The 23,046-nt window shown below is 34.6% G+C and overlaps 1 protein-coding gene across 19 annotated transcripts in view; it reads left to right on the top strand.

Annotated features, from left to right (window-relative positions):
• Positions 1-23,046, top strand: part of SOX5 (SRY-box transcription factor 5) — a 1,034,891-nt gene that overhangs the window by 794,973 nt on the left and 216,872 nt on the right. For all 19 annotated transcript variants that reach the window (XM_050746696.1, XM_050746702.1, XM_050746700.1 and 16 more), the window contains one exon: positions 13,561-13,647. In XM_050746696.1, the coding sequence (XP_050602653.1) occupies positions 13,561-13,647 (87 nt within the window). The remainder of the gene's footprint in view (positions 1-13,560; positions 13,648-23,046) is intronic.

Raw genomic sequence — 23,046 nt, 5'->3', positions numbered from 1 at the left:
ATCTCCTTTGAAGAATTGGGAGACTTTTTCCAATTAGTTGAGGCCAGTGAAGTTTTTTTGAAACTTTCATATTTATCCTGGTGTTCACTTTGGGTGAGAGATCTAATTGTTCTGTAAAAGGACCCTGTTTTGCTGAGACAAAACTGCCATAGCAGGTTCTTGGGTTTTTGTTTTGTTTTGTTTTGTTTTGTTTTATACCTTAGAGAAGATTCCCAGAGGTATAAACACCTTTGAGTTTCTGACATGTGGAACACAGACCTTCAAGGCTTTAAAAAAGACCATTTTCTGGTTTGTAAAAGCTTGCTCTCTGACCCCTAGGTCAGAAAATTGGGTGGTCTCTTATTTTATTGGACTCATCTATCCCTTTGAGATGAAATACTGATCTATACCTTAATTTTTTAGCTGCTTATGTTTCATTGCACTTCACAAAAACCCCTAGAATGTTGTAAGTAAGCATTTTTCTACCTTTTAAAATGCCATTCTTTTAAATGGGTGACTCATTAGGAAAGCATGGAATCCATGGCATAGTATGGTGAGCATCCTTGGAGCGCCCCCTACACCACCTGCTATTTTTCTTCAGATACATTCGTAATGAGGGGTTGAGTTCAAATTTTATGTAAATATTATACATTAACGATACTAAATACACATGTGTGTGAAAGAGAAAGATTTAAGTGATATATATCTACAGATCTGTATCCTGATCATTTATTTTATATATATATAATTATATATGTGTAATTATATAAATTTATATATGTATATATAAAAGAGTGAAGATGTTCAACATTTACTTCTGAAAAGATCAGTGCAGGAGAAATAATATTCAACAATAATCTTTCTCTTACCTTCCCCATATTTCATTATCCTTTCAAATATTCATATATCATGTTTTCCTCTCAGTTACTAGATGTGAGACATGATTTTATGGACATTACTCACTGATGTTTTTAAGAACATAGAAGGAATAATAATTCAAAATGTTGTTGTCCTGTAGAAATCCCTGTTAGTTATATTCAAGGTATGTAGACTATTTTATTTTCTACCATGCCACCCTTTCCAGGATTCATAGTTTCTGGTCCTGCCATTCCCTTAAAGAGTTCGCACAGGGAATTTTCTGAATAAAGAGGACATTATCTCATTTGTTCTTCTCTGATTCATCAAATTACTTGTAACATGATTCTACCATTCTTCTCTGAACTTACTTCACCTCAGTTCTTGACAATTCAGAGACGATGTTCTGGTCATTTGGCTGATATCTCAGGAGTTTCTCTTTTCTGTTTGCAACTTACATAACCATATTGTATGCCTCTTATGTGTATAGTGCATTATGTTGATGAAAATATATATGTGTGTGTTTCTGTTTTTTTGAGACAAGGTCCATTCTTGCCCAGGCTGGAGTGCAGTGGCACAATCTTGGCTCACGGCGGCCTCTACCTACCAGGTTCAAATGATTCTCCCACCTCAGCCTCCCAAATAGCAGAGACTACAGGCACTCAACCATGCCCAGCTAGTTTTGGTTTTGATAGAGACGAGGTCTCACAATTTTGCCCAGGCTATTCTTGAACTTCTGGGCTCAAGAGAGTCTCTTGCCTTGGCTTCCCAAGTGCTGGGATTACAAGTGTGTTTCTAATATGTGGTCACATGATTCATAATCTCCTTAAGAATTATGTAAAATCTTTGATCAGAATACATCAGTAAATCATTTTCTTCATTTTCTCCTATATAATAGATAATATATGTACAGTATTATCTCCTTAGTAGTTTTTACTGCATTTTACTTTGGCTTTTTTTCTTGTATTAAAAATGTTACATTTCATGAAGTTGTAAAACAGCAAATATATTGGAATATATTTGGATTTTTTGTTGATAATATTTAATATTTAACTCATGATAGTGAGGTGTTAGTAAAATTCTTTTAACTTTCTTAGAAGAATTCAGTAGATTTCACTCTTTCACATCTTAGTCATTTTAATTCAAATTTTAAACATTTGTCGTGATGCTTTTATCCATATTTTAATAACCCAAGTCAGTGTTTTCATCAAGGAATTACCTCAGGTCTTAGAAAAGTTCATATTCCTGGGATTCAAACAAAATATAATGAACCATACTCTCTGATGGCCCTGGAATTTTGCATTTTAAGAAAGCCTCCTATGATTTTGAACTTTAGGTGGGTAGGGTTCAATTCTATTATGCTCTTGATAATATCCTTCATGCCTGGAAAAATATGTAGTATATATTGTGTGTTGAACTAATAGTCTCTGCTATTCTTATCCATATAGTTTAAATTTAACTTTATATTGCTTATGTGATTCAATTATTTTCCTCATTATAGACGAGATGAGAAATTGCTCCCATTTTTGGTTGCCTAGTAGAAATTTTTATAGCAGGTTTAACGATGACCAGAAGATTACTTTAGAACTTTTACTTTGTGGGAATACTGCTATAGTGGCATTTGGAAAAGTCTGTCTGCACATTTATTTACTATTCACTAATTTAATAATTTAAGTAAGGCATCATTAGCTCTAATTTTGCCTCAATAAATGAAACATTTGGAAAACAACTCAGTGACACTATAGCAATTTGAATAAATGGTTTTAGTGATGGTCACAATTGGTATATCTTCCTCAGGAGACGGTGAGTTTCCATAAGGTTCAGAGGCCATGTCTTTGTTCTTATCACAGTGCCATAGTAGGGGCTTACCCAATGACTGTTAGATAGATGAATGAATACACAAATAGGATATGATGCCTCTTGATCGTTTGTGTCTGTGTATGTGAGCATGCATGTTTGTGTGAACTGTGCCAAATGAAGATGGCAGTATCCATAAATAAAGTGTATTTTAATTTTTAAAGTAGTCTAATAGTTCTAATGGTACTTTATGCCATTAAAAGAAAAGATAATACTTTTCATAAAGTTCAGAAATTAAATTAATATTTTAATAGGTTATACATACCTAATTTTATACCCACTGCCTTTATCATTAAGAATGGGAAGTCTCTGGTGATACAGGAAAAGTAAAACTCCACACTCTGCTTTTCTCTTTTTCTAAGTATCCAGGCTTCCTTTAATTATTTATTGTTGCTGTTTGTTTGCTTCTTTTTTATCTTATTTCACTTATTCCCTCTAATATGAAAATACTTCTTCCAAGGAAAACTCTAACAGGCTTTTTTATTTATTTATTTATTTATTTGCTCTTTTACACTTTTGACTTCACAGCAGCATCATAGCTAACACATGACTGCAAGTTTCATTGTTGATTAGAGTGTATCAAAGTTTGTGAACATTAAACGCCCTTTTGCAAATAAAGCTATTGTATTTTCTTTTTTTTTTTTTTTTTTTGAGACAGAGTCTCGCACTGTCAGCCAGGCTGGAGTGCAGTGGCGCCATCTTGGCTCACTGCAAGCTCCGCCTCCCGGGTTCACGCCATTCTCCTGCCTCAGCCTCCCGAGTAGCTGGGACTACAGGCGCCCGCCACCTCGCCCGGCTAGTTTTTTGTATTTTTTTTAGTAGAGACGGGATTTCACCGTGTTTGCCAGGATGGTCTCGATCTCCTGACCTCGTGATCCGCCCGTCTCGGCCTCCCAAAGTGCTGGGATTACAGGCTTGAGCCACCACACCCAGCCAGCTATTGTATTTTCTTACCTAAACTTGCTCTGAAAATGACAAAAATATGAAATTCATGAAAGGTTGTAAGAGATCATATAATAACAAATTGTTAAGGTAGATGGACTACTTTGGTTGAGAAGGCTATATATGTATATACAAATTTTAATACATTATTTTAAGCAAATCAGAGGGTTTTTTTTTTAATTTTAAAATCTGATTCTATGTATTAGAACATAAACATATAACTTGAATTATAACTAGCTTTTCAGCTCAACTAGTCAACTACCTGCATATCACAGTCTGATTTATCATATGAATCATGTCACCTTTTATTGTTCATACCTTTTCAGGCATCTGGCAGGCTGAGATTGTAATTTGTTTTCACATATGTTGTGATGGAGAAGATTCAGGATGTGTAGTGGTTTATCAGGCTGTATGTGCTTTAATTCTCACTTCCAGTGGTAAAACATTCTGTCATATTTTTTAAGTATTGAAATTCTTATTCTAATATATGTTAAATGGTTTTCTATTTCTATACGTTTTGCATCTTCTTTATCTCTACCACCCACTTTCACAATTTTGAATAACAACAAAATTCTGCAAATATTAATTTTTGTTCTCAACATGGTCTAGACATCCAGTTACACAAAGTGACTATGTGAATTCACTTTTTATAGTAGGATAATTGCTTCATTTATCATTCAAATACATATTTAGGTAGTTTTTTCTTAAATATATCAGGAGGCATATATAAGTTGCTCAGAACTATGCACTTTTATCTTTACTAAGCTGCAACATGTTTAAGATATCTTAAGTTTTTCCTCAGTTTCTTTATAAATTTGCCTTGTGAATTTAACTTTGTTTTTAAATGCCTGATTCTGATATACTTTATGCCATAATGTATAGCTTATAGTTCTTACAGTATTCTTTTCTATTTTTTTGTTCTATCTCACATGTACCCAGTTGAGAAAATACTATTTCAAATGGAATATATGGAAAATAACAGAGTTATTACAATTAGTCTGTAAGAAAGTTGGTCATTTGATGGATGGACAACAAAAATAGTCACGAAAATCTTTTGTAGGAAATATTTTAATTTTTGTAAGTGGACTGTTATGGATGCATCATAAATATTTTTCCTCCCAATATTTTATCAAGTTGTTTTTGCTTTTGCATTCTGCTCCTCTCGCCTTAGTAACCCTCCTATTCTCCACTTTCACCCTTCTCGTTGTAACTAATAGCTAGATTTGATTCACGTCTCCCCACCCACACTCTGCTGACATCATAAATTATTTGAATCCAAATGGACAATATTCATTAGCTGTGCACTTTACTGAAAGAGCCTTACACAAGAGTGCTGCACTCTCCCATTTTTATTAAAAGTTAAAATGTTTTTGCTGTCAGGAGGTTGGGTGAGTTAGCCATGATAGAGGACAGGGCTCAGTGCTAATATATAAAAATAATAACTATTACCATTGGTTGAATGACCCTGGGAAAGAGCACTACAAAGCTATTTGTTGTTCTCTTTCACTTGTCAACAGCGCTGGCTTAAAAGCTTTAGATATTGTTGAGGACCTAATAGAACCTTTGGGAAGTTAGAAAGACAACTGTCAAAAAAAAAAAAAAAAAAAAAAAAAGGCAAAGATTAATTGAGCAATTTTGTATTTGTGCTGTTTACGGGCGTTTTATACATTAACTTAATAGAAATGACACCTCCCCATTCATTCATACTTACTACATTCCTTTATCATCTTTATTGATATGATCAAACCGTAGAAGTCAAAGAAATAGTAGATAACCAAATACATTAATAGTAGGTTGTTACTATCATAAAAATGGGTACGAGTAGACCTATCACTCTTTGATGAAACTTTTGATTTTGGGATAGTTTTCGTGACAGGCAAGGTGAAATGTATTTTACTTGATTTTTTTTTAAAATTATTTTCTTAGGTTGTTTTAGAGTAAGTTGTAGTTGTAATGTTAGTCAACATTTTTGGGTGTCACTATGTGCCTGGCACTGTTTTAAGGGTGTTACATAAATTATCTCATTGACTTCTCACAACAACCATATGAAGTAAATGCTGTTATTGGCCTCTTTTGCAGGTTAAGTGAATGGAAGCATAGAGAGATTACATTACTTGCCAAAGGGCACAAAACTTAGTAAGTGGCCGGGCGCGGTGGCTCAAGCCTGTAATCCCAGCACTTTGGGAGGCCGAGACGGGCGGATCACGAGGTCACAAGATCAAGACCATCCTGGCTAACACGGTGAAACCCCGTCTCTACTAAAAAAAATACAAAAAACTAGCCGGGCGAAGTGGCGGGCGCCTGTAGTCCCAGCTACTCGGGAGGCTGAGGCAGGAGAATAACGTGAACCCGGGAGGCGGAGCTTGCAGTGAGCTGAGATCGCGTCGCTGCACTCCAGCCTGGGCGACAGAGCGAGACTCCGTCTCAAAAAAATAAATAAATAAAAATTAAAAAAAAAAATAAGTGATGGAGTCAGGTTATATGTGACATTGTGACATTACATTATCATTGTAAATATTTAGTAGTAAAACATAAAGGAAGATCGAGCTAAATCTGGAAATCAATATCAGTATGCATTTTGTTCATGAGTATTAGCTCTTCAATTTCTTGTTGAAATGCTTTTTACTGGGATTTAATATTTGAACTAAGAACAAAACAAAGAGTTGTAGTCTATGTAAGAAAATGCAGTTACTTTGTGAATGATGGAGTGGATGAAACCATCATTATTCTATCACATATGAATAATGCCTATCTTTTAATGGAGATTTTTGTGTAGAAAATATGTCTTGTGAGGAGTAAACCTAAGGTTATTGATATGTAGTAATGATACCGTATTGATTATGGCATAATCATGTGATAAAAGACATTCTTCTAAAATGTGATATAACACCGATTATAATTGAGCAGGTTCAGCTGAAGCAACAAGAAAATTTAAGCCTATGACTAATGATTTAAGTCTTACATTACATTTTTCTAAAACTCCACATTAAAAATTGTAAAACTTGAGTCAGCCAAAGACTTTTTTTTTTTTTTTGTATTAACAAGCTCTCATTAACTTTCAAGTGGAAACAAACAAATATTTTGGCAATACTAAACATAAAGTATTTCCAGAGCTTAATTCACTTCAGGACAATCACATATAAAAATGAGGCTTATCTAAATCTTAATGCTATGGAATTTCTTGTGTGTTTCTATTGTTTGTTGTGGTATGTGTTATATTAGGAGTTTTTTGGAGGGAGGATTCTTGCTATGTTGCCCAGGCAGGAGTGTGGTGGCTATTCACAGGTGCAATCAAAGTGCATTACAGCCTCAAGCTCTTGGCCTGAAGCAATCTTCTTGTCTCAGCCTCCTGAGTAGCTGGGACTGTAGACCCACCACTGTGTCCAGCTTATTTTTTTAATATTTCCTAGAAGAGCTTGGTATTTCCAGTGGCAGACTAGCTGTAATACTTGACTAAGGGGACTCTTATGGGGCCATCTGGTTTTTAGTGTATAAACAGCTTTCCAGATATGTAAAAGTCAGTATTACTTACACTGTGCTGTTTAATATTTGCTTCCTAATATTGTGTAGATATGCAGCTATTGTCAACATGAAACTGAACTCTTACTGATATATGATTTCCAGATTTAGCTCAATCTTCCCCTCAGAAATAATTTTATTATAAGTAACTTAATAGATAGCAACATATGAACTTGTAATTAGCCTTTTGAAGAAAAATAAATTTGGTTAAGTAAATGCACTAACTTGTGTTTATTCTTCGGTTTCATGGGACTACCGGATGAAAGCTTCCAAGAGTAGAACATCAAGTTAATAGTACCTAATTTAAAGAGAGATTATCGAGTTAATAATACCTAGCTCTAACACAGATTAGCTTCCAGTACCCCCTATCAAATAATTACTAATTTAAGATAGACGAAGTGAATAAAACAGAACTACAATTTCATTTTTCAAGAGTTTGACCGTCTATTTAAAAAACTTTGTGGTAGTATGTAATATGCTGTCAAGAATGCTGAACTGGAAATTGGACTTCAAATTCTGCCTTTATCTTTATATAGGTTTGTGATATTAGCCAAGTTATTTAGCATCTCGTATTTGTACTTTTTTAGCCTGTAAAATGAAAAGTTTGGTCTAAACCAGTTATTACCCAAATTGTATTGAGCCATACACACAGTCATCTCCCAACACTAATTTTCTTGGTCAAATATATTAAAAATACTATGTAATCTGTAACTAGCTTAAAAATTGCCAATCTGTTAGTACACAAAATGATCTAAATCTTGTAAAGAAGAAATATAAATTTGTTTAGTGTTAATTAGATTTGCATGGCAATCGAATGTTTATGTCATTTTAGTTTTAAGTAGCCAAACCATTTATGTTCCATTTATGTCAGATATATGTTTTCCTCAATTGCTTTTATGAAATGCTTATCTAAATGATGTATAAAGACCTTTTCAGCTCTACAATTCTTATTTTATGACATGAATAGTCTACATATGCTTTTACCTTTTTGCTTTGAAGGAGATACTGGTATATTTTGAAATCTAGTTCCCTCCAAAAGACAACTTCCATTCCTCAATGTGTACACTATCACATGTCAAGAATAACAGCTTAGTTTCAGCTATAAAATTAAAGTATAAACAGTGATAGGTTTGGTATGACCTAACTCCTTCAACTTTGTTTAAAAGTCAAATATTATGCATAACGTACTTTTTGCTTGTTCGAGTTTTCAGTGAGCTCTGCCACAGCAGCTGAAGGGAGATTAAGGGGGAAAAAAGCCTACATAAACACAAAGCAAATACCTGAGCTTGTGTGTAAAGCTACTGCACTGGAGCGAATGTGGTTTAATTCTTGGCACTGGCAGCTTGCTGGAGAATTACAATATGTTGGCATGAGTCTCTAAGTCTCATTGTTCCAGATGAGGGAGTCGGTCTTAAGAGTGTTTGGCACTGAAGGGAAAAAGGAATGAGAGTTATAGGGAATGAACAGGCCCTAAAGAGGCAGGATGCTGTTGTAACAATGGCTGGCACAGTTGGGGGGGGCATTCACTGGTGGGGATTGCCATAGGCATTGATGTGAAGTAGCATATGTGAGCAAAAGAGGCAAGGGTGAGAAGGGAAAAGCAAGCAAATGTATCAGAAGGGTCCTGTTGGCAGAAAGAAACAATAGTAATCCAGTTAGGTTTATCTTAATATTACTATGTTGATGATGAAGGGTATATTTTATTTCTAATTTATATTATAGCTTATTTCCTAGCTTTATTTTATTTTCTCTTTTAAAATATATGCATTTACCTTTCCGCTAAAGAGACAGATCCTTAAATTAAGAAAACCTGGTTTTGTATTCCATCTACTCTACTTACTGATGGGCTGATGTTGGGCAAAGCATCTTTCTGAGCCTTAGTTTCCTCATCTGCAAAATGGATATAACAATTATATATGCCACTGACAAAATTGTATCTGGAAGCATTCTGTAAATGGAAATGCCATGCAAATAATAATTATTAACTCACACTTATTTTAATATAAGGAGCTCTAGTTCTTACTTTGAAAGTAATCATGATATTCCAGTACTTGGGAGAATGAACTCTCAGGAGAAGGAATTTTGGGGAGAATCTTTTAGAGTTAAGTGAAAAAACATGATACATCTTAACATGAAAATAAATGAAACTCATAAATATATACACCTACTGTGTACCCACAAAAATTTTAAAAAATTAAAGGAAACTCCAGAGTTTGAACATTTGCAAATAACTAGGCACCCTACATACCATATTCATAGTACAAAATGCGATTCTATGTTTGTGCATTTTTTAAATCTTATTTTAGAAAATTAAATATTTAATAGATAAGTACTATCTATTCACTCCATACGCAGTGAAGCAGCACTTACATAATGGTGTCAAATTTCACTTTACTCATATTCACACATTAACAAACAGGTGTATTGTAAATATTGGGCTTCTGCCATTTGGTCCTTTACATTTTGAAACATGAATTTTCTACTGTATCTTTACCATTTTCAGAGAAATTTAATCACTGCTACATGTCCGTTCTTTGTGGTCATTGTTATGAGATCATTTCTTACTGTTATTTCAAGAACTACCAATGGAAATTGTAGCAGTTGGTAGAGTATTGAATGTGGATTTTTGGAAACTCTTTGCTTTACAGAAATTCAGACAGAGGGGTGAAGTGGGTGAAAAGTCTTTATGATCCCCTTCCCTCCTCACCCCTACAGGGCCCCATCTAGCCAGTGCCACTGTCTTGGAGAGAACCCAGGTTGTTTGAGTTATAGCCCAATATTCCTTCTACTATATAAATAAAAAGAATCATTTCATTGTATATCTCTGCTATATACTCATAGGTTGTCACTAAATTATCCAGAATCCTAGATGGCAAGGCATGTAATTGGACCACACCCTGAAAACAAAAACTGTAAAAAAGCCTACCTTTTAATTCCATAGTTGCTGCTCATACATATGTGTTACCCTAGAATGTTTATCAGGTTTTTACTTCACCCATCCAAAGGAGTTAGTAAGAATTGTTTTTCCTACTATCCAGGACTGTTTTATAGATGAAATGAGGGAGAGTGTATGCATGTGTGCGTGTGTGTGTGTGTGCATGTGTGTTAGTTTTGTGTTGCCATAAGAGAATAACACAGACTGAATGATTTATAAAGAAAAGAAATTTATTTGTCACAGTTCTGGAGACTGAGAAGTCCAACCTCAAGGTGCTAGCATCTGGTGAGGGCCTTCTTGCTGCACCATCCCATGGTGGAAAGCAGAAGAATAAGAGAGTGCACACACGAGAGACAGATGGAACTTGTACCCTGAAGCCTTTCTCTAATCAGCCTTAATCCAGTCATGAGGGTAGAGCCCTTATGACCTAAATACCTTCCATTAGGCCTCACCTCCCGATGCTTTTGGATTAGGGATGAAATTTTCAACACATGCTTCTGTGGGGACCCATTCAAACCATAGCAATGTATGTGCTGCAAAGAACAAAGATTTTGGGATCCAATAGGTAGAATTGAGCTCCACATTGGGCAGGTCATGATAACTTCCTAGGTTTTGGTTTCTTAAATGGTAAGACAGATGCACCAATATCTAATTCAGCAGATTACTGTGAGAAGTTTGAGATACCACATGTAAAGGACCTAGTACTTTGCTTAGCACTTAGCCCTCTAAATAGTAGCTATTATTATTTTGTTGTTGATAAGAGAGTTAGGAATGTGTAGGGGGGGAAAAAAAAAAACTTAGCTCAAGACCTCAATTCTGCCCATTACATTTTGTGGAACCTCAGAGCAATTCTTTTTTTTCTTTTTGCTGGTGCTTCTTCATCTCTTTAAACCCGTAACACAGACGTAATAACACAATCTAAGTCTTCAATTACTTATTATCATTAAATGAGAGAATACAGATAAAAACCTCTAGCACAGTTCCTGGCACATAGGCTGCTAAATAAATGTATTTGAATCTGAATTTAAAGTATATACCTCATCCAAGTTGTAAGTATGAGTGTCTTTATTCATCCACAGACATGACAACCGTGAGTTAGATATGTTTCTGATTTTACATTTTCAAAATAACTTAGTCTTAAAGAAGTTATTCTTTTTTTTTTTTTTTTTTTTTTTTGTAGTGTGTGCTTAAAAGTCAAGTACTTGAACAAACTGGCTCTGTTTACCAGCCTTATATCTTTATGCTAGTTAATAAAGAGGCCGGGAATGTTCTGCAGGTTTCAGAAATCTGGCTGCTGTTTCTTTAACTCTGCAACTGAGACAGAAGACTTCTGTTTCTTTATGAGCACACTACAGTGAATATTTTGTCTAGCTGCGGGGGAAAAGCTTTGTCATGGACTTTGCAGACAATAGCCTTAAAAGTAAAATGGTCTGCTTTTGGTGCCTGGAGGTTCAGGGGCCTATTGTTAGTGCACAATGGATTTCTATTGCTGCATTCCTGCTTTGCAAAGGTTTGTTAGCTTTTAATGACTGACAGTACTCTATTGCAAATACCATATTGGCTGTGCCCTGTTTACATGCTACTCAAGAATTTTTGTAGAGTGCTGGAAAAAAGAAACAGTGGTGTTTGTTTGACCTACTCTGATAAGGTTTAAGAAATAATTTTACTCTCAAACTGTTTACTGGGAATGTAGAAATGTTGGAAGTCCTTGCGGAAGTATTTCAAAGTTACTTTTAAAGCCTCAATGAAGAGAAATACTGGTTACAATATGAAGATATTTACTCTGTGTTATGACTCCTAGAGTTGCTGTTAATATTCTGAAACAATCCCACATAGAAATTGGGATATTTTAAGAAAAACTAAAAGTAAATTCTTCAGGATTAGTTCCTTAAATGTGAAAAATACAGCTATGTATTTTGTTTCGAAGGAAAAAATTCATTTTTCGTTCATTCATTTCAACTGCATTCATTCGTTTCAAATTCATTCCATAGGTAAGTGTGCATATATTAAGTTGTAAGTGCATATACGTATTTGCACATATGTATATGTGTGTACATATAGACTATGTAAAAAAGTAATCATTCAGAGCTTTTCACCATTTTTATTTTCCACAAGTTTCTGACATGTGAGACAGAAGTGTTCCATATTGTTATTTTTTTTTTCCCAAGGAAAATGGCACCTCTGCTTTGTTGAAAACTCCACACAGGCTTTTTGACTCTGCTAGCTGACTGCTGTAAAGAGGGGACCCTGGAAAAAGTAGATAGCATTAACTAAACATGGTGATGAAAACTGTTTACAATGCATTTTACTGTGGGGAAAATTAAGCAGTTTCTAATAATATTATAGTCTCTAGGCCAGAGGGTCTCTTTGATAAGTTAACATGTATCCCCTTTATGCTCCTAGTAGGGGGTAAACAAATGCCTGAACAAACACAAATACACATAAACACCAATGTGGAGAATGGCAGTGTATGTCTTAGATCTATATAATAAGTGTGGGTATTGTTATTTAGATGGAGCATACTGGGACACTTATCTTTTAGTACATTCCATTTTCTAAGTGAATGCTGTGCTAATCGTGGGATTGAAAGCCATTGTAATTGTGTACCCATCTAAGTGCTGACAAGAATATACAATTATATTGTTTGAAACTGAGTTTAATGTTTGGGAGTTTTTATTAGCATTTATATTTACTTATGCATTAAAGTCCAACACAAAAGGAAAGGTCAAAAACTATGTTATATGTAGAAACAAATACCAGACTAAAGCAGAACCTTGCTTTCTAAAATGTGTGTGCCCTGTCCGAACACAGGGCATTGTAAAAGAGTGTGATACAAATCTGAAATAAGCAAATAATAGGTTTCCATTATAGGCATTCCTCGCTTCTCTAGATTTTGCAATCTTTTTAAAGCTTCTTTTATACCAACTTTTTTTTTTTTTTTTTTTTTTTTTTTTTTTTGCTTATGTTCGCGGTACTGGCAAATCTTACCACAGTGTGCTGACCGCCACACGATGTTAAACACATATTATAAAGTGGATATAATTGTAAACACACAGAGGGATATAATTACATGTAGCAGATTTAAGAGCTAATTCTTTGCCTTTTTTTACTCCGCATTTTATCAACATAATTATTTTTTGACTGCAGACTAACACCCTGAAATTGACAAGCATCCATTATAGCAAGAATTTGTTCACCAAATTGAAAAACAATGAACTGCAAGGTTTATGTGTACCCATTGTCATAAAGAATTAGTATGGCTTTGTTCCGCAAGAGGAAAAAGCTAATGATTTTGAAACAGCAGGTGACAAAACACATTCTTTTTTTCCACCCCTGTTATCAGTTTTTTGATGAAGCCATTATAAAGTGGGGCTGGGATAGGATTGGCCTTATTTTTAGCTGATAGACTTTTAATGAGCTCCATTGTAAGGAGAGTCATGTTGATTTGCTTACTTCTTTTTTTCTTTACTTAGAAACCCCCAGTATTGAAAAGCTACTCTCAAAGGACTGGAAAGACAAGCTTCTTGCAATGGGATCGGGGAACTTTGGCGAAATAAAAGGTAATACAGTGTGATTATTTTGATCCAAAATGTACCAAAATGAAGTTGATATTCAGGAATATTAATGGTGATAAAGTATGTCTGCCCTCACCTCTTCTGCTGCTTGCAGTCTATGTGTTTGTGGTTTCTTCTTTCTGTCTTAAAGGAGAACATAGCAGGGTTCTCATATTCTTTCTTTCTTTGTGCCTTATGGAATAAATGATATGTTGCTTTCAACAGAATCACCCCACTATACCTCTAACAGGCTCTGATTTTCATCATTTAAAAAAAATTAAATTATTTATTTTATAAGTAAGAATGTACCTACAGCAAGGTTAAAAACTGTATTTTATAAGATAATTTTGTACATTGTACATATAAGAAATATGGGTGTGTATAACCTAAATTTAAAACCAGGAATGATGAATAGGGAGAGCATAATAGAAGGTTGTTTTGTACCAGTCAGGGTAACAATTTGTTTTGGTTTTATTTGGATCAGCAATTACATCCAACTAAGAAAAGTTCTGTGAAACTATTCATATCTTAATAAACTCCTACTAATAACAAGGGGAGAAGATTTAATTTCCTCATATAAAATAAAAGCGAATTATCCTTTCAATTAATTTAAAAGTATGTTTTCTCAAAACATGGTAGGCAATCTATGGTTTTCTATTTGTTGCTAGTGTGACACTTAAGATTCTGAGCTCTACAGTAGGATTTTGAGAAAGTCAAGATACTTAGTCTTCAGTATAAAATATTTAGTTATTGGTTATATATTACTGTGTATATTTTTGGTAGAGGCTAAATATATATTTAAAACATCACCAGATTTATATTATTATACATGTGAAATATGTGTATAAATAACTTTTTTGCATATGTGTGTCTGTGCAAGTGTTTTCCCAATGAGAGAAGCAATTTTCTCTCTTAAGGCTTTACTCCCTCAGTGTATCCTGGAGAGAGGCAGAGCATCGGTCTTAAACGTTTGGCCTACATGACATTAACATCTGGATATCTAAACACTTCCGCAAAATGTTTTACTATATATTTCACTTTTCATGCAAGTCATTTGGAATTACATGTATTTAGGCTATGATTACTTGTGAAAGGGTGATGAGAAAATGAATTGGTGCTAATCAATAAATTCAGTAAACAAAATCTACAATGGAATCAAATTCAAATGAATGAGAATCGATATGCCTTAAATAGCTTGAAGACAAAGTTTAAGGAGAACTGAGAAGTTTCATCTTCAGAGGCTGCAGGTCCTTGATATTATTTTGATGGATTTTAACCCATTTACCCCTGAGGCATAGGATGCATTCTCCAAGGTTTTTTATTCTCCTCTGACCTAGGTAATAACTCACAGTAGCGCAGAGAAGACTACCTTTTCCAAGCCTTCTGATCTCATTCCAATGGAGGACAAACATTTTCCTCCCCCCTCATTTTCCTTCACAAGTCAAACTTAAAAGCAGCAGCAGCAGTGATGACAAGCTTAGAGGAAAGCTCGGCTGTCCCTTTCAGGCTTGCCTTGGGGGTTAGTTTAGGAAGCTACAGTACAATCACCAAAGAAGTTTTCTGTCTTTAATTCTGAGTTTTTTAAGCTTCACATTCAGAGTACAAGTTAGGTTATTGTCCTCTGGTTCTGTTCAAAACACTGTTTTCTGATGCATTTTAAAAGCAACTGTAGGTCTTTCTTCTGTTCAGGGCATGGTTATTAGGTGTTCAACTCAGGTTTGGCAGTAAATCTGGAAAACAGCACTGGGTTACTTTTCCTACTGACTGCCCATGACAGTTGCAATTACTATCCATTGTTCACAGGTGGTTAGAAAGTGGAGAGGATACAATAGTGTGTTACCCTCTGGGGGTAAGTGAATTTGACTTAAAGGTTCTTGGGGGGTCAGGCACAAAAATTATGTAGGGCCCAGGAATGTAGTTTTCCTGCCACTTCAGAAGTCAGACAAGAACAATGGCTTAGTTGTTTTGGAAGTAATTTTTTGAGGCAAATAAAGATGTAAGTCTTATGTTCTCCTATACTTGTTTAGTTGAGGGAGGGAAGAATAAGTAAAATTTTTTTTTAAATCTGAATATATGAATGTATTGGATTATTATTTATTAAGGTTAATTTAAAATAATGTATTTAAAGAGAACCTTTGCATATGTTAGGATGTTTCCAGCCTTTGCAGTATTCACAGAGCCTTGGTGTGCATGGAAACTTTTTTCCACCATTTCTATTAGCCAGTTTCCTTTTAATTTTTAATTAGTTCCAGGAGATGTGTGAGTGAATGAGTGTGTGCGTACGTGTGTGTGTGCCCTTTTCCCTTTTCTGAATATTTCATACTATAGCCAAGTGAGGACTGAGCTCTATTTTTAAGTGCTGTTTTCAATTGCTATCAGTGAATTCGTTTCAGAGCATTTGGACAAATATTACAATCATAGCTTGGAAGGGTTTAGAGAGGTGTTTCTTACTATTAATATTCAAAAAGTAAGAATGAGAGACTTTTTAAAATAGGAAAAATGAATAGCATTTGATTTGGAGGGTTTAGCTATCAATAAATAGTTGTCATGCCCACTTAAAGTCAATCTCATTTTTCAAGAAACAATGTGAGTTAGTAAAGGTCACCTACTTCTAAGAGCATAAAGTTATTTTTCCTGTTAGATTATTTTACCTGTTAGAATTTATGCCATTTTATGCTCTGGTACTTTGGAAATGTGAATTAGGTTTTAAAGTTAAATTAGAAACAATCCTCTAGCAAACACATGAAAAGGACACTCGATCTGGTTTTGCAGAACAAAACAGTTTGACTGAAAAGTTCTGCCAACAGCAGTCAATATATGCTATAAATGATTAGCTGCCCAAAGGAATTATTTGTTTCTTCTTTACTTGTCAGCGACACAGTATAACTGGTCAGTTTACAGAGACTTTTGCCCTTATCTATAGCAGAAGCACTGAGTAACAGTAATGTGAAAGGTGAAGAAATATACTTTAGAGTCTCATAGTTGTTGAGTGCAGAGGGAGAAACAATGCCTGTACTCCAGTTGGCAACCAATAGTCACACACAGTTTCAGCTAGCATGAAATTCCATTACACTGAAGGTCATTGCATTAGTACCTCACCTGAGGTTAGTATCTGGGGATCCATGTTGGCTTTAACTAATCTAAGCAGATCATTTGTTTTTCAACAAAGTAATTGCAAAATCTGTATTTTGCTGACTTAATATTTATTTGTAGAATTATAACACAAATATCTGCATGCAAAATACTCTCAATTGTTTTTATCTTGATAAACGCAGAGCTGTGTATGGGAGGTTCTCTGGCCAAGTCACTTTAAAAAATTCTAGAGTCCTTTGTAGGGACTTGGATGCAGCTGGAATCCATCATTCTTAGCAAACTATCACAAGAACAGAAAACCAAACACCGCATGTTCTCACTCATAGGTGGGAACTGAACAATGAGATCACTCGGACTCAGGAAGGGGAACATCACACACCGGGGCCTATCATGGGGAGGGGGGAGGGGGGAGGGATTGCATTGGGAGTTATACCTGATGTAAATGACGAGTTGATGGGTGCAGCACAGCAACATGGCACAAGTATACATATGTAACAAACCTGCACGTTATGCACATGTACCCTACAACTTAAAGTATAATAATAATAAATAAATTAAAAAAAAAAAATAAAATAAAAAAAAATAAAAAAATAAAAAATAAAAAAATAAAAAATTCTAGACCAGTTTCTCTACCTGCCTTATTTCAAGAATTTTTTAGAGCCTGGTTTGTTTCCCCTCAGAATCTCTGATGGATTCTTCTGACCCTGGTCACAGTGCATTAATTCAGGCCCACAAACTGTTGGATCTGTTTTTAACAAAAGTGCCAGGGGCATTTGATATAATTCAACAAATGGTTCTTTTGCAAGGCTATAATTTTGTGTATTCTAGAAGAAGGGCTATAAAGGCAAACACCAAACACCTCTAGAACTGCCAATAAGGGATTCAAGGAGATAATCCATTCAGCAATACTATAGCCTTTCAGAGCTCATGAATTAAAGACATATGCAATGTAGATTCAGTGTGTGGATTAAAGTAGATAATCTTTTAGGTGGCATGTAAATGTTTGAGATAGAAGATATATAGAGTCAGTCAGTGGCTTGAAAGGGATAATTATGTCTAAATAACATTAGATGATTTGAAAAAAGTAGGCTTAGAATAGGAATCAGATCCTAGGTAAAAAATCCAGTAAGGGATCCTATAAGTTTTATAAATTTAAAACATGGAAACTAATATTTCAGCATTTCAATATGTAAGGATTTATAACACCTCTAAGGTTGTTTCAAACATGTTCTTTTAAAATCCAGTACAGATTTAAGAATCATGTGGTTTGCGAATAGTAATCTTGTGATTATTACATTTGTGCATTAACCTAAAACATATATATCTGCACATTTTTACAAAGGGGTTGGAAATGTTGATTATTTTCTGAGAGAACTGTTGGATCTGGAATTTGTTCAATACAAGAGTCAGCCATAAGGAAGGTACACAACATGTAGTCATTTACTTCTAAATAAAGTAAATGTTTAATGTTTTTAATCTACTAAGCTTGTTTTATAGTTCCTCTGTAGTTGCTTATGAGTAATGTTTTCACTTTTTATAAAAACTATTTCACAAGAACTAAAGAAAGACTGCTGGCGCGTAGAATATAAGTTTTCAAAATAAGTTTGGCAATGTCTATAAAAGCAAAGAGTGACTACATTTTCTATAAACCAGTGACTTGCTCTGTCTCATGATGCCAGTGTCCTCATGCCAGTGTGTAATTACAGCTAGTGATTGGAAGAAAAGGATAGGTCACTGTATCTCAATTGATCTGTATATTGATAGACCAGTTCACAATTAGGAAGTTTTATATATTTTGTACTTTTTAAAGTACTTAATAATGTGTGTTTTAAACATACAGTTAATCAAATATTAAACTCTTACATATTTAATCTGAGTTTTGTATTGGAAAAAATACTCTCCTCAACATGTTTCTCATTTAAAAATGCATTCATTCATTTAAAAAAAATCGCTTGTTTGAGAAGCATAAAGATTCTAAAATTAAAATAATTATAAACACATTATTTGTTTTCTTGTAGATATGAATTCCAAAGCTTGTTTAAATACTCTCCAGACTATTGGGTAATGCAGTTAACCTAAAACCTTTTCCTGTTTTGTAGTAAAATTTACTAGGAACGCATGGTGTAGCCACAGTGATTTGATGTTATGTGGGCTGATTCTTCCAAGCACTTGTGGCAATTGGGCTACCACTTTTGGTTTATTTCCTCATCTACTCATTTTTGAAAAGTTGCCAATTATGATTTATTGCCTGCTACTTAGTGAACATCTTCTTACAGGCACTGTGTAAACATCTTTCTTACACAATTATTGTGACATCATCATTTAATTCTAATTTTACATATGAAGAAATTGAGACTCAGAAACTAATCATCAAACACCACATACTCTAGTTGTGGCAGAGTCAAAATTTGAACTTAACTTCTCACTGCCTTTAAGGCCTGTGTGTTTTATGTAACGCTTAGCGGTCTGTCTTCAACAGAGTTTGACTGGGTGGTCTCTAGAATCCTTTAAAACTAGAGAGACCTACCAAACCTGGATGAAGAACTTCTATAATTTGCCTCCAAGATACTCTGTCCTCAGATCTGCCCCTAGCACACACACACTCAGTTTTGTATTGTTCCCTGTTTACATATTGACCAGTCCCTTGTAGACTACCTAATATTCTGTTGGCTCAAAGTTTGGAATGTAGTGCATATTTGAGGAATGAATGACAAGCAAAAAATGCCATGTTTTGGGATAACTATTTTTGACTACATTCCAAATGCAGCAGATTTAATGTGATATTTTAAAATAATGGATTTATGTTTCAAGTACAATAAGTAAGTGGATGGAATAGTCTTGGAAAAAGTTCCTAAAATTACAGTCTCCATTAAAAGGCAACATTTTTTAATAAGATGTTTTACAGAGCAATACTTTTTTAAAAAGGTAACAAGAATAACCCTTTCACTCACTATAGAAATTATAATGCGTGCATCTCTTTCATAATGTTCCAGAAACAAAACGTTCACCACGGGGCAACAGTAGTGAAGACTATAGCTACTTGTTAATTATTTTATTCACTCTGATGGTGTCACCCTTAAAATGGAAAGTTTTCCACATTCGATATATTTAAATCCAAGCCAAGGCTTGGATTTTAGGAGACTGAAGCAAAAACAACACTATCTTGTCAAAATAAATCAGAAACATATTTAAAAAGGTAAGAATACTTATAGTATTAACAGGGTACAAGATGTCAATTAATGTACACTCACTCATGTAATAAACTATAGTATTCCTTACATAATTTTAATTGATTCCAACTTCTGAAGGATATCTATATTGCAGTAAAGAATATGTAGCTAAATTTTATCAAAGTCTGATTAAATTCTTTCTTAATGTAAAGAACCAATTAATAGATGTTTGAAGGTAGGATAACCTAACAACAAATACTCGTTTCATGAGCTGTAATAGTGCCATTTTTATTTAGCCTTTTTGATGAGGGGAGGTCTGCCTTTTCTCTTTCACTGGATAAGAATGCTGCTGAAAGAAGCTTCCCTTATACATTTAGACTAACTTAGTTTTTATTCATTTTATTTTCAGTTTATTCCACAAAGGCTGTTGTCTGTCTTGCCATGTGGTAGCTCTGGAGATATAATGGTAGCAAATACCATTAGTATTTAGTAGACAGATTCCTGCCCTCCTAGAGCTTATAGCTTAGTAGTAGTTCTTCATCAGGCAGAATATTAAAAGGCAACACAATGAATGATTTTTAGATGTTTCAAGTGGAATACCAGTTGAAAGTGACATTTCCATAAAAAAATTAAACCAAGTAAAGTCTTATTCAAATTGTAACACTAGTAGTCTGACAAACGCGAATAATAAAACAAACAAAACACCTTTGCAAAGATTTTCACTTTGAAACAAAGAATTAAATTTTTGGTAAGTTTTTTGAAGGAAGAAACGTAATTAGTTTACTTTTAGCTCTAAACTTCTAGGACATTTTTTTCTAAAGTGAGTTTACTTTCACTTTTCCTTTATTTGGACAATAGTTCCCAATGGTTTACTTTGATTTTGATGATTTGATTTCAAGCCATTTATCTATTTCATTTGGGTGGAGTAAAACAATATTGGGGAAATAGTAATTTTTGTGTATTTTTTTCTTATTTCTATGTTTTTGAGATCATGTTTAATTCAACCCTGATGAAGGTTATTCTTGTGCATAAAATTGTACAGTATCAGCTAACCAAGGACTTTTCTTTGTTCTTAAGTTTATTTATTTTATTCATTCAACAAGTGGTCATAAATCTGTATAAAGGTATCCACTATGTGTTAGACATTATTCTGTAGATGCTAGAAATACAGTGTTGAGCAAAACAAATTATAATAGTATCCTGTTATCATAAAGCTTATACTCTACTGGGAGATACAATAAATAAATAACTATATCAATAAGAATATAACATATAATGCTAACTACTATAGTATAAAAATTGGGTGATGTGATAGAAAGTAAGTTATGATTGCTTTTATAATTCCAGTGGTCCGCGAAGGCCCTCCGAGGAGCTGGCCTTTAAGTTATTACCTTGGATAAATTTGATTGTATTTGTTTTGTTGTTATCTTTTTCATTTAAATTTAAGCTATCTGAAGGCATGCATTCTTTTCTGGCTTGTACTCGTAGTATCCTCAACACTTAAAAACAGTATGAGGCACATGGGAGCTGCCCTGTGAACATATGCTGAATGAAGTAAAGAAAAAAGCCAGTCACTTAAAGAGGGTGATTTTGCTCCACCAGGGGAAATTTGACAATGTCTGGAGACATTCTGGGGCATTATAACTAGGAGTGAGGGTCCCACCTGCATCTAGAAGATAGAGGCAAGACAACTCCCTATGAAAATTGTCTGGCCTAAATGTCAACTGTGCTGAGGTTGAGAAACCAGGATCTGGGGGAAGAGTTTTCTGAGAGTAACAGTTAACATTGAAAGGTCCTATGGTGGGAGCAAGTTTGCATATTGGTATTAGAGGAACTCAAAGAATCATATTGACAAAAGAGAAAATAGGAAGAGATGATGCCAGGGAAGAAGGCAAGGGACACACCATTCTGGGCTTCGTAAGGGTAGGAGTTTGCATTTTATTCCATGTGCAGAATAAAGTTTTGAAACAGTTTTATACAGACATGTGACATGACTTGATTTACCAGCAGATAACTATGAACGTTTGTTTGGAGAATGGATTTTAGTAAGGAAACAAGTAGAAATAGAGACAATGGCTAGAAAGCAATTGTTGTAGTACAGGCAAGAGATGATAGTGGCCTGGATTAAGGAGTAATAGTGGAAACGAGATATAGAGACTAATTTATAATATGTTCTAGGGTTGATAAATTTCCAATGAATTATGTAGGGAAGATGAAGTAGACAAAAAAATGAACACCTGGATTTTGACCAAGCAATGTATGGATGGTGTATTAGTCCATTTTCACACTGCTGATAAAGACATACCCGTGACTGGGCAATTTGCAAAAGAAAGAGATTTAATGGACTTACAGTTCCACATGGCTGTGGAGGCCTCACAGTCATGGCGGAAAGTGAAAGGCACTAAACATGGCGGCAGACTAGAGACGAGAACTAGTGCAGGGAAACTCCCCTTTATAAAATCATCAAATCTTGTGCGACTTATTCACTATCATGAGAATAGCCTGGAAAAGACCCACCCCCATGATTAAATTACCTCCCACCAGGTCTCACCTACAACACATGGGAATTGTGGTAGCTAAATTCAAGATGAGATTTGGGTGGTGACACAGCCAAACCATATGAGATCATGATGTCTTTTGCTGAGCTGGCGATGACTGAAGCTGGTTCCTTTCCCTCATGACTTTGTCTCATTATATTAAGGAATCTGACATGTGCTGCTTCTGTGGAATACAGAAGTATAAATGACTGCCATGCCTGCAGTTTTTAGGCAGCAGGAAGACTGAAACAATATTTTTGTGTCTTACTTCAGTTACCTTTCATTCGAAGGGGACTGGAGCAGGACTAGCATAGATTAAAAACATACAAGAATGTAATAACTGAAACATGAAAATAAATTACTATCAGTCACACACAAGTGAACTCATGGCATTAGCTATCTGACTCAGATGGAGCAAGTTCATATATACATGACTGTGCCTCCATAGGGTTATACACTATATAGACACACACATATATAAGTTATGACTCTTAAAAACCTGAATGTAGGTGAATAAAGAGTAGCTCCTTTTTGGTGAGAGACCTCTGGAGTATTCCAAGGATCTAGTTAATATTCCTTTCAATTTTTTAAAGTCAAGGATGTCT

The sequence above is a fragment of the Macaca thibetana genome, chromosome 11 (genome assembly GCF_024542745.1).
Source record: "Macaca thibetana thibetana isolate TM-01 chromosome 11, ASM2454274v1, whole genome shotgun sequence".
NCBI lineage: Eukaryota > Metazoa > Chordata > Mammalia > Primates > Cercopithecidae > Macaca > Macaca thibetana.
This window is presented reverse-complemented; position numbering and strand designations above follow the sequence as displayed.